The sequence below is a fragment of the Engystomops pustulosus genome, chromosome 2, assembly GCF_040894005.1.
Source record: "Engystomops pustulosus chromosome 2, aEngPut4.maternal, whole genome shotgun sequence".
Taxonomy (NCBI): Eukaryota; Metazoa; Chordata; class Amphibia; order Anura; family Leptodactylidae; genus Engystomops; species Engystomops pustulosus.
This window is the reverse complement of record NC_092412.1, coordinates 111,243,535-111,255,467: the sequence shown is the minus strand read 5'-3', so window position 1 is coordinate 111,255,467 and position 11,933 is coordinate 111,243,535. Positions and strand designations below refer to the sequence as shown.

General features: G+C 39.1%; 1 protein-coding gene across 3 annotated transcripts in view; it reads right to left on the bottom strand.

Moving 5' to 3' along the window:
• Positions 1–396: 396 nt before the first annotated feature.
• The window catches only part of EGFL6 (EGF like domain multiple 6), a 64,175-nt gene continuing 52,638 nt past the window's right edge, over positions 397–11,933 (bottom strand). For all 3 annotated transcript variants that reach the window (XM_072135960.1, XM_072135959.1, XM_072135958.1), the window contains exons 11-12: positions 8,053–8,315; positions 397–4,570 (exon numbers count right to left, since the gene is read on the bottom strand). In XM_072135960.1, coding sequence (XP_071992061.1) covers positions 4,478–4,570; positions 8,053–8,315 — 356 coding nt within the window. In that variant the 3' untranslated portion in view covers positions 397–4,477. The remainder of the gene's footprint in view (positions 4,571–8,052; positions 8,316–11,933) is intronic.

The window sequence follows — 11,933 nt, the reverse complement described above, 5'->3', positions numbered from 1 at the left end:
ACCTTCCCTGTGTTAGTTGGAGGGGAAAAATTAGGAGTTAGCCTAGACTTTGACAGGTCCTTCCTAACATATCAAGTCTCACATGTTGAAAGTTTTGGACAACCAATGAGCTACTGAAGGTTAGTGGATTGGCACTAGCACAGTAGGCATTTCTTATTCCACCTAATTCAGACATCTGGCCTACATCAAAATATGCAAACACTGTATTAGTTGTTTGTTGCTCTTTATGTGTTCGCCATCTGGCTGCGTTTTCCGTTCATCAAAATGTGCCCCGAAACATTCTAGAATGTTATGATTTGTCTTCACTTCTGCAACTTATAATTATTGAAATCATACCCATGTTGTTTAAACAAAATTATTTTAATTTAAAAATTACCAAAACAGATACATTGCCCATATCATTGCATCATGCTCCCACACATACTCAGTTCATTTGAGACATTTGTTTACACAGTAATGTATGATTTTGATTTTCTATGGAAACAAATTTTATGCTATTTCTGCTGTGCAACTATGCGCTCACTTTGTCATGCTCTCTATTTTTTGCAATTACACATGCAAATGTATAGTAAGATATTTTATACTGAAGGCTGTATTGTGGTTTATTAAAGAGCATATTTGAAATGTGCTTTAAAGGGGTATTCCCACAAAGACAAGATTCTTAAATATAGTCAGGATTACAAAATAACACATTCTCTTATCCAATGTTATTAACCAAAATACAGCATTTCACAGATATAATTACAACCTGTATCTATCAGTCCTGGTGTACACAATTTTGGTTTCGTCTGATGCTGCGCTGAGCTGCTCTCTGCCTCTAGCCCCCACCATTGCATTCTAAGACGAGCTCTCACACACACTGACATCCTGCCTGCAAACAACAGCATCATGAGAACAGTAAAGCTACAAGCTACAGGCAGATAAGATCTTTATTGAGGGGAGAGAAAGGGAGAGATATAGTAGAGCTGACAGTATGTAATGGCGGTGATAGCAGAAGGGAGAATGTCATGTGTAATATAGATCTCATTATTTCTTATCTCTGATGAGTCTCTTTTCTCTGTCAGATACTAGTAGAATGTTCAGAAGCTGAATTTAATTGTATATAAACCTGTACCCTGATAATCTCACCACACTGTCAGCACAAAGAAATAGAGAGATATTATGAAGTGTCTGATTATAGAGTCACCGCCCACACTGTGGAATTCTACACTGACTAACCTAAGGCGTGATAGCAGCTAAAAAAGCAACAAAACGGAGTAAAGTTCTAAAGTAAGGGGTTTAAAAATCTTGTAAACACAACTAGGGGATTGCATTTGGAGATGTTTCTTTCATGGGCAAACATCTTTAAGTCTTTTTGATTATACACAATTTGCTGACTTGTATGCAGCCTTGGCAAGACCTAAAATGGGAGCTTAGAACTTTATTACTTTCTATATATGTTTTTGGTCCCTGTCTTCAAAGTTATTCAGTGTGTAATAAATCATTACTGAATTAAATTATTGTGACTTCTAGCACACTATGAAATAAAAATGATAGTTTTGCATTTTGAAGGACATCTACCAAGAGTTCTATTCTCTTTAGGACTGCTTTTATTATAACTCCCCGATTGCAGTAATAAAGAGTTATAAAAATTATGCGGATCATTCTGGGGAGCTCTGGCTACGTCACTGGAGCACCTCAGAGCGACTCATCTTCTAATTAATTCACTCCCCTGTACTATACAGCTCCCCACATCAGCTGCTCTATGCACTGTGGATGGGTGGAACTTGTATCATTTAGGGGAGTGAATAAATTAAAAATTGAGTCGCTTCGAGGAACTTCGATGATGTATACCTCTATATTGCCGCAATTACAAACTCAGGAACTACTTAGTAGAACATGTCTAGCTTCAGTACAACTGATGTTAGATGTCCTTTAAGCCATTTTTCCCAGCCCATGACTTTTTCTGTAAATAAATCATACTGTATTGTCAAAATAACTAATACTTTACCAATTCTCTATAAAATGCTTTCTAGTTTCTTGTTGGTTACTTGGCACCAGATGCATAACTTGTAGCTTCGAGGTAATGATACAAATGGTATTTTCTTATATGGTTCAAAAGGCTTTAAATCCCTTTAAAATTTAGGGCCCAGTAGCAACTTCTGCCCCTGCACCTCCCATGGCTACCTGTTTGGCTCCAGAAACAAGTGGCCACAGTGGTGACCTCAGTGGTGTTGAAACATCACAGAAATATCACAACTGGAGACCAGCATAAAATATTCTTAAGGACAGGAAAGTATCCTGCATGGCATTGGTAAAGTCATTACGTGAATATGGACTGCAAAAAGGAGCGTTTACACTTGTGTTCAGCTGTGTTCACCCGAAACGTCTATTCATCCCAACGTTATTGCTCTGGAGTCAAAAAAGCTCTAAATTGTTTAACGTAGCAGCAACAGCAGCATCATCATCATCGCTGAAAGGTACATATTTTTAATAACATCCAATTGAAGAAATTTATGTATATGAGAGATTCCCACATGAGAATACCCCTTTAAGCAAAATACCGACATCCAGGGATCTTCATCAGAGGTCACAGCGGGCAGAAAGCTCTGTCTTTAAGTCAGTTTGCTAGTGGCTTTTGGATGTCGCAGCGCCGTTACTGACAAGATCTCCCATTCCACGTGCATTGTATAAACTTATTGTGGAGTCCTACATTTATAGAGATGTCATGAGTTGACCTGTTGCAAATGATTGTTCCGTGCCACTTCAGGTTATATTAACACTTAATAATGGACTGATGAGCCTCCAGAGTCATTAACCTCTCCGAATATATCTGTTAGCCCTGGCCACAAGGAAGGTCTTCCCTAAACCTGTTGTGTTTGCATTTGGAACTGACATCCTGCTGACCCCTTCCTTAAAGGGGTATTCCCATGAATCAAGTTTCTTATATGTACTCAGGATAACAAAATAACACATCCTCTAATTCAGGTAATTCTCATTTCATACCTGTCTCCTTCAGGTGAGCAGAGAGAGAGAGGCTGCAATCTACAATGAGATAAGTGACCCGGGGGAAGGGGGAGGCAGGCACATATCTGTGAGATATAGCAGAGCTCACAGTGTAACAGAGTAAATGTCTATCAGACTCTGTCTATCAGCCTCTGTGTAATCCCATGCATCTCTGATCTGTCTCATCTCTTTCTATGTGTAAGATTCTAGTAAAGGTCAGAAGTCAGATGAAAGTGTATATATAAACCTGTACCCTGATAATCTAACCATGGCACAGAAATAGATGGATAAAACTATGTCTGCTTAGAGAGGCACCACCCACACCCTGGGGGCAGCTTAGAGAGTGATAGGATCTAAAACAGCAATATCAATGAGTAAAATTGTAAAGTAAGGGGTTAAAATTATGTTTATTGTGTTACCATCAATAGGGGAATGAAATGTGAGAAATTTCTTTGGTGGGAAAACCCCTTTAAGGACTTTTGCCAGACAAAGCTGCACTAAAACCTATCTTTAGGAAACCAGCTACAGTCAGAACTTTATTTGTAAAAAATTTTTTTCTTTTGTTGTAAGGCACTTTATTGCTTATTGTAATGCATCTGCATAGGTCACTTTCAGAATCTCCTAAGCCTTTAATAAGTTTGTTCTTCCATTCTAAAATGTACACCTCTTATGTGGTTTAACAGATAGACAAATGGAAGAAACAATTCTATGAATACTGCACAGATAAGTTAACTACATTACATGCTGCATTAGATCAAGTATGGCTTTCACAGTGCACATAAAAGTGCTATATATAATACTTTTCAATAATAAAATGAACACAAACAATATGATGTATAGTTACAGTCACAGGTAAAAATGTAACAGTGTAAAAAATAATACAAATAACTAAGCAGGGGAGTTGTAAATAGCTAAACGGGAGAGTTGTAAATGACTAATGTAGCATAATAACTTTCTAACCTAGGACATTTAATGATCACTCTAAGCAATATATTGTTCATACTGTACATAATCTTCTTGGATGTAAACATGACAACTCTATAGTCTATATAATTATTTAATTATCTAACCTAATTTAATAAAAGTTAGAAGTAGATTAAACTTGTTAAAGGGACATTGGAGTCGAGTATATATGCTATGAGTGACAGAATATACCTGCATGTTTTATAGTTCTGGTTGTGTCAGCTTTATAGGCCCTTCACAGCTTATATCTCTAGGATCTCAGCAGCTGGACTAACTAAATGAAGGGACGTCTTATTGTTGAAAACTGTCATTATTACTTATTATCTATAAAGCCTGCTACAGCTGCAGACATCAACCTATTGATTTAAGACTATTCTAAGGGTTGGGAGATAGTTTTATATGGGTTATCCCATTAGGATGGAAAAGACATACAAACAAAAAAGAAGTAATACAAAATAGTAAACATAAGTTAAAATAAATTTTTGCAGTATGCAAGTGATATTGTTCTTTAATTGAGATTGTTTTCTTTTTAGTCTTCATTGCATGGTCCAGAGGCTAGGAAGACATTGTCCAATGCCATTTCACCATGTTTTCCCTTCCCACGCTCAGCTTCAAATATAACCTGCAAGAATAGAACAGTAGTAAAATTATTAAAATACTAGTTCTGTAGGGTGCTCAGAAGAAATGTAATTTTTTGAAATATTTTCTTATTTTATCTTGGAATTAAAATCTGAATCTTAATGTTATAGGACCTTCTTGTCGGCAATATAGTTCATGTATTCTCATTCCCTAAACTAATTAATTTGTGTTATTGGGCCTAAATTAACTCCACATCAAATTGCAATACCTATTCTATTATAGAGAGTCCCTAAATGTAGGTTTCTTACGTTGGTGTAATAAAGAGGTTATGCAACAGTCGGTATTTCATTTTAGAATTTGTGGCCACCCTGGGTAGATTTATATACGTGTTTGTTTATTTTATATTGGTTTTGTGTTTATTTTTTTGCGTCATGTGATTTTCTAGACACATTTGGGTAGCCACAGGGATTTTTCTTTGATGATTTTATATACATATATATATATATATATATATATATATATATATATATATATATATATTTTTTTTTTTAAGATATCTTTGTGGAATATTATTCCTATGGTACATGTCCTCCTTCTCCATATGAACTGCATTGCAAAGAACTACAACTACTCTATAAAGCACCTTGCACACAAACATACAGTTTATATAGTTTTGTGCTTGAACCGGTACTGTACCGTTTTAATACTGATAGGACACGGCTACATTTGAATCTACGGTCATCCATTTGAATGGTTGTATTGCCCACAATATGATTTCTGAGCAGTGCACCAACCATATGCTATGCCCAGGTACAACCCTGGTGAGCACAAGGCTTACCTTAGGCTGAAGGTACATGGCTGTGGTTGATCCATAAAAACAGAGCATGGACTGACCTAAGGACTGAATGCCAGAGGATGGCATTCAGTGCATCATAGTGGTATTTGATGGAAGGAGTCAGTCACGATTAGAACAGGGCCTCCTTGCTTCATATATCATGCATCATATATCATATGATGCATGGAGTCCCATCATCTGCACAGTGGCTGGTCTGAGTAACAAATGGCCTATTTTTCACCATCCGGCCATGGTCATGTATCATTGGCTTTAGTGTTTGGGAATATGATGACTTTGGAATGAGCTCCACCGTAATTATCAAATTTGCAATGGCATGTTCTGCTTCTTTGCCAGGTAAACCACTGCTAGGTTTATTGTACTGATCTATGAGGCATTTGTAAAAAGAATATCAAAATATATGGATACTAGCCCTATGTCATTTCATTGCTTGTTTTTTTAGACATTTTCCAAGAAGAATCATTATGCTTCTCTAAATCAGTGACGCAACTTCAAATCTAGTAAGACATTGATATTATCCACATCTGCCCACAGTTTATATGTTCTCTCAGTACTTGTGTGGGTTTCCTCCTTGTACTCTGGTTTCCTCCAACAATGTACTGATAGGTTAATTAGACTCATATGAAATCGCCCCTGTGAATACATATCTGATGGGGAAAACAGTCTGTCAGACCTACTGGGGACCAGCAACAGTGCGAGAGATCATTCTCTATGTAATGCTCTGCAGGATGTGTAAGCACAAGATAAGGGATATAAAGGCATAAGGCATAAAACTAGTTATTTAATCTTTTATGTATTTCATGCTATTCAACACATTATTGGTACATGTGTTTACTTCTTAAATATGCCTCCTTCATCAGGGGATCCTGGAAGCCCCAATACCGGACCATATAATACATATACTACTCTCAAAATCTTGGATATTTGGCATGTGGATGAAATTTCACAATGACCCTAAAGTGCACTCTAACTTTTATAGGTAAACTTGAAAAAAATCTACTGTCTAGAATATGTTTTTAGGTAGATTCCCCATGTCAGTGTCATCCTAAGGCTACATTCACACAGACGTTGCCCGCCGCGAGCACAAGTCGGCGCCGGAAAGAGGAGGAGGAATTGAAGTAGCTCACCCCCGCCCCTCTCCATAGGGATATATGGGGCATGGCGCCATATCCTGAGAAAAAAAAAGGCCATGTCCTATCTATTCACGGCTACGGAGCGGTATGGCTCCGCACACCCATTGACGGCCCATGGGGGACATATAGGCGACGTATATATGTCGCCGTATATATACGTCCCCTGAGCAGCCGTGTGAATGAGGCCTTAAACTGTTTTTTATATTTTTTACAACACCCCTTTTTATATATTTTTTTACAACACCCCTGATTGGCATGAGGACCCATGCCTTCATAACGCAGTGAGAGCAATCCATTGATGTTTTCATTCTCATGTACCCTGAGCCATCCTGTGCATATATGTGAGTGGATACTGTTACCCTTGCTATTATTTTAAGTGGGAGATACGGATATATAAGTGTGGAATAGGTCCAGTTTTCACTGCATATACTTACTTTATTGACATTCTGGCTTTATGTTTTGTAGCATGGATTAAAAATTGGTAATTTGAGGATACAAAGTAAAAGTTAAGTTTTAGTAGCACATAATTGCTCATATTGTGCCTAACATTGATAGTCTGTAACGGGCTGGCCAGTGTAATTTATTTCATCCAGTGATCACGACGGGTCCTTTTTTGTTTATATTTTCTGGGTTGTAGCCTGTGTTAGTAAAAATGTTATTTGATTAATATTCTAATTTTCTGCAGAAGCGTTTGGGAGCGTGTAATAGCCTCATCGAGCTCCGGATAAAAGGATAAGCCTACTCAACGCCCCAGTGGTCCTGTGTCCCTACGTCTGTGCATCACTGGGCCAGTGCCGCCAGGTTGACAATCATTGCGGACATGCAAGGCAAGGTTACTGCAGTACATTAAAAGCCATTTACATCATTGTGTTCTGTGTGCTAGATGACCTGCAAGGGTCCCGGACCACACCACAAGACACAGGTTTTGCATAGACCAGGGAGCATCTATGCTGGACGAGGGACCTGTGGGTCTCAGTGCTATTCACTGATAAAAGATGATGCATGCTGAGCATAAATTGTGGACACCAAAGGTGTTGGAGATGTAAAGAAGAGGGCTATATATCAGTCTGAATTTCCAAACCTCAGTTACATGGCAAAACTTTGAAATCAGTTATGCCACAGTGCAGAGGTTTGTAACTCCATGCCCAGGAATTACTTGAGGGCCATCCTTTTAGAATGCGAATACTGTAGTTGGTTTAGTTGATTCATTTAAAAATATGAAACATCATTGTCAAGCTCTGATTGATGATCAATGCCACGTGATAAGTTGACATTTTTTGTGGATGTATATCCACCACTGTTTTTGGCTTTTGTTTCAATACATTTTTGAGGTTTGGATGCTTCCACTTAAATGCCATAATTTATATAAATCACTGCTGCATGAACTAAGCCAAAAAGCCACATATCCCTAACTTTTGTAGTGTAGTGTTAGATGGTCCAGGTTGTGGCTTATAAAGGAAGGGGGGAGCTGACAGAAAATGTTTAAATTATACTTTACATACTACCCCCTTATTACCCATTTTCATGAACCATCTGTACCTTACTGGACGCACTGCCATGTGTTTCAGGTATTTCAATTTTTGCTATCCTCCATCCATCTTTACTTCTGTTTTCTTCCCAGGCAGGATTGGTATTTTCATTCATATACAACCGCAGTTTTCCAAACTTTTCTCCAACAAGACGATATGTAAAAATTAAACAGAACTTGCTGTTTGTGTGCAGATTTGGAAGTGGGAGTCTCAGGCGACTGACTGCTCTCTTGTGACCAACACTAGCAGGAACCGATAGATAAAACCCAGTACCTGATTGAGAGAAGGACATTAGTTTGTCATATATGTAGAGAAAAGTATAACAAAATATTTATTTTCAAGTATCCAATAAGAAGCAAGTATAATTCATTATTTGTATGTATTTTATATTAATGTATGAGATGTCACATACCAAAGTGAAAACTGCAAGAGTTGATCTGAATGCACTTCATCTAATTGGTATTGAGATGGGCAAATAAAATTGGAAAGGTAGACATGGAAACTTTTGGTGATGCTAGTGGTTGAGCTATAACTGTTGTATTCTTTTTTTTTTTTTTTTTAAATAAGCTTTTATTGTTTTTTTTTTTCCAAACATAATTATAAAATACAATTACATTCCTTTAACAATGATTATCTCCCGTGTACATTATACATCTTACACTAAATTACATAAGAACCTTCAGTCTTAGATTGCGCATCCTTTGACGTTAATAAACTCCCGTGTACAAAAAAAGACCTCCGCTCTTAGGTTGCGCATAATATTGTGTACACTTAGATAGCTGAAACCCTCCCCCTGCCCTCCAATCCCCCACCCTCTGACACCGATGAAGAGACAAAACCAAAAAAAAAAAAAAAAAAAAAAGGGGGGGGGGGGAAGAAAGAAGAGCTGGGGGGGAGGGGAGGAGCGCAAATTTTTCCTTTCCCTCTTTTTTCCTTTTTCCCTTCTCCTTCCCCTTCCTCCCCTTCTCCTCCCTCCCCTTCCCTCTTAACTTCACTTCCATCTCTCCCAAATCTTGCTCCACCTCTCCACACCCCTCCTACCCTGCCTGCAAAACCAAACCCGTTCGTATTTTTTGATCTTGTCTGCCAGGCCAATCCAATACTCCTTCGTTGGGGTCTCTGCAGATCCCCATTTCCTGGCAATACAAACTCGTCCCAGATGCAGCACCCTCTGAGCCAATAAGTATTTTGCTTGATCCAATCCTTCCAGGTCTCCCAAAATGGCATTTCTCAACGTGGGAGTCAGAGCTATCCCCAATGTTGTCCCTAAATAAGAGAAAATAGCTTTCCAAAAACCTTGAATCTTAGGGCAGGTCCAAATAACATGCAGAAAATTTGCCTCCTCCCCATCACATCTCAGGCACTTATTATCACACCTGAGTTTCATTTTCCAAAGATCCATTGGTGCGTAGTAGGTCATATGTACAATATTATGCTGTATGAGTCTATGGTTCCATCCTATTGAGCAATACCTCAAATTCCCATATACTCGCTCCCAGTTCACGGATGGGTCACCCTCAGTCACTTTTTCCCAGTGTATACGTGATTTGTGTTTAATATTAACTGACACCCCTTTCACTATATGCTTATATATCTTTGAAACTATATTCCTAGTGTTACAATTATTTTTCATTACTAAATCTATACATTCATGTGATTCGATCCTCAATCCTATCCCCTTTTTCTTTTTATATACCCCCAGTGCATGTGCCACTTGCCCAAATCTCAAAAAATCTCCCTTCTTCAAGTGATAGACTTCTTCAAAATACGAGAAGGGCCTAACCTCCCCGTCTATCAGAAACTGTGCTACAAAATTAACCCCTAACCTTTTCCAAAACCCAGGATCCGGGATACTCAAGAGCTCTCTCATCTGATAGTTCTCCCATAGCGGAGTTTCCTCCAGGAATCCGTAGATGTTCAGCATTTTCTTGATCTCTGCCCAGCATTTAGATAACAGTTTAGACAGTTCCCATTTTTTAAAACCCTCCGTATCAAAAATACCACTCTCCAATGCTTCCGTGATTGATTTGTTTGAGTCCTGAGTGGACCCTATCAGTCTCATAATTGACGGATTGTTATCCCATTCTACTAATCTGCTGAACTGTGCCGCCACGAAATATCCCCTGAAGAAGGGAATCCCCAGACCCCCTTCCTCCAGAGGCCGATATAGATAACTCATCTTCATGCGAACCTTTTTTCGTCCCCACATAAGGTCGTTAAGCATTGCCTCAATTGCCCTAAATAATGATTCCTCTATCCAAACTGGACTAGCTGATAATACAAATAAAATTTGCGGGAGAAGCGTCATTTTAATAAGGCCTATCCTATCTGCTCTTGCTAGAAACAGCCTTTCCCAGCAGTGCATTCTTTCTCTGATTGCCTTCAGAAGTGGGAGCAGGTTCATCACCACGAACCTATCCAGTTCTTTTGTTATTTGAATACCTAGATATCTAAAGCTATCCTCGCATATAGTTACCTTGCGGTTCAGTAGCCCTTCCTTAACCCCTGGATCTAGAGGGAGCAATAAAGATTTCGACCAGTTTATTTGAAGACCCGACCATTTCCCGAACTCTTCTATAACCGCCATCACCCTGGGGACTACCTCTACGGAATCCCGTAAGTATAATATCAAATCGTCTGCATACAAACATAACTTGTCCTTCTTGCCCCCGCATCCCCCTCCTACTATCCTGTGATCATCTCTTAATAAAATCGCTAATGGTTCAATATATATAGCATATAATAGCGGGGAAAGGGGACAGCCCTGTCTAGTCCCTCTGGTTAGTATAAATGATTCAGAGCGGGCCCCATTTATTACCACCTTCGCGACCGGAGCCCCATATAATAGCTTGACCCATCTTATAAAGACCGATCCAAACCCGAACTGCCCCAAAACTCCCCATAGAAAGCTCCACTCCACCCTGTCAAACGCTTTTACTGCGTCTAAAGACAGGATGGAGCGGAGACTCCCCTCTCCCATCTCTATAGCCGAGTACAATCTGTGTATACAGTCACTTAGTTTCCGCCCTGGGATAAACCCTTTTTGGTCCCCATGTACAATAGAGGAAATAACTTTTTGGAGCCTATTTGCGAGCAATTTCGCTATGATCTTCACATCAGTATTGAGAAGTGAGATAGGCCTATATGACCCCATTTCTAAACTGTCCTTCTCCTTTTTCGGGATAAGGACGATATCAGCCTGCATCAGAGAGTCTGGCATTCTCCCCTTTTCCATTGACTCATTCAATACCTCCATCAACAGTGGAAGGAGTTCATCTTCATATTTTCTATACAAAGCAAATGGAAATCCGTCTGTTCCAGGGGAGGAGTCTTTAGTGCAGTTTGCTACTGTCCTTTTCAATTCTGCCAATGTTACGGGCGCATCTAACATACATTTCTGCTCCTCATTCAGCTTAGGGAGATTGATCATTTCCAAATATCCTTCTAATTCCCCTCTTGGCATCTCTGAAGTGGACCTATAGAGTCTCTCATAAAAGCCCTTAAATTGTTCACTTACCCTGAATGGATCTTTCTCGATGCCTCCTTCCTCCTTCCTAATTGCCGAGATATATCCGTTTTCCCTCTGGACAGAGACCCTCTGAGCTAAGATCTTACCTGCTCTCCCTCCTTCCGAGAAGTATTTTTGGCCCTGGAAGAACATTTTATGTTGCGCTTTAGCAGATAAAAATGACTCATATTCACTTTTTGCTTGCTGTAGTATCTCCTTATTGTTCCCTAGCTGTTCCCTTATCTTTTCCTCTGCTGCTTCGTACTGTTTCTTAAGTAATCGCTCCTGGTGGCTAAATCTGTATCTTGCTTCCCCTATCTCTTTCTTGAATATTCCCCTTAAATAGGCCTTAAGTGTATCCCAAACTTCTAGCGGGCTTGACG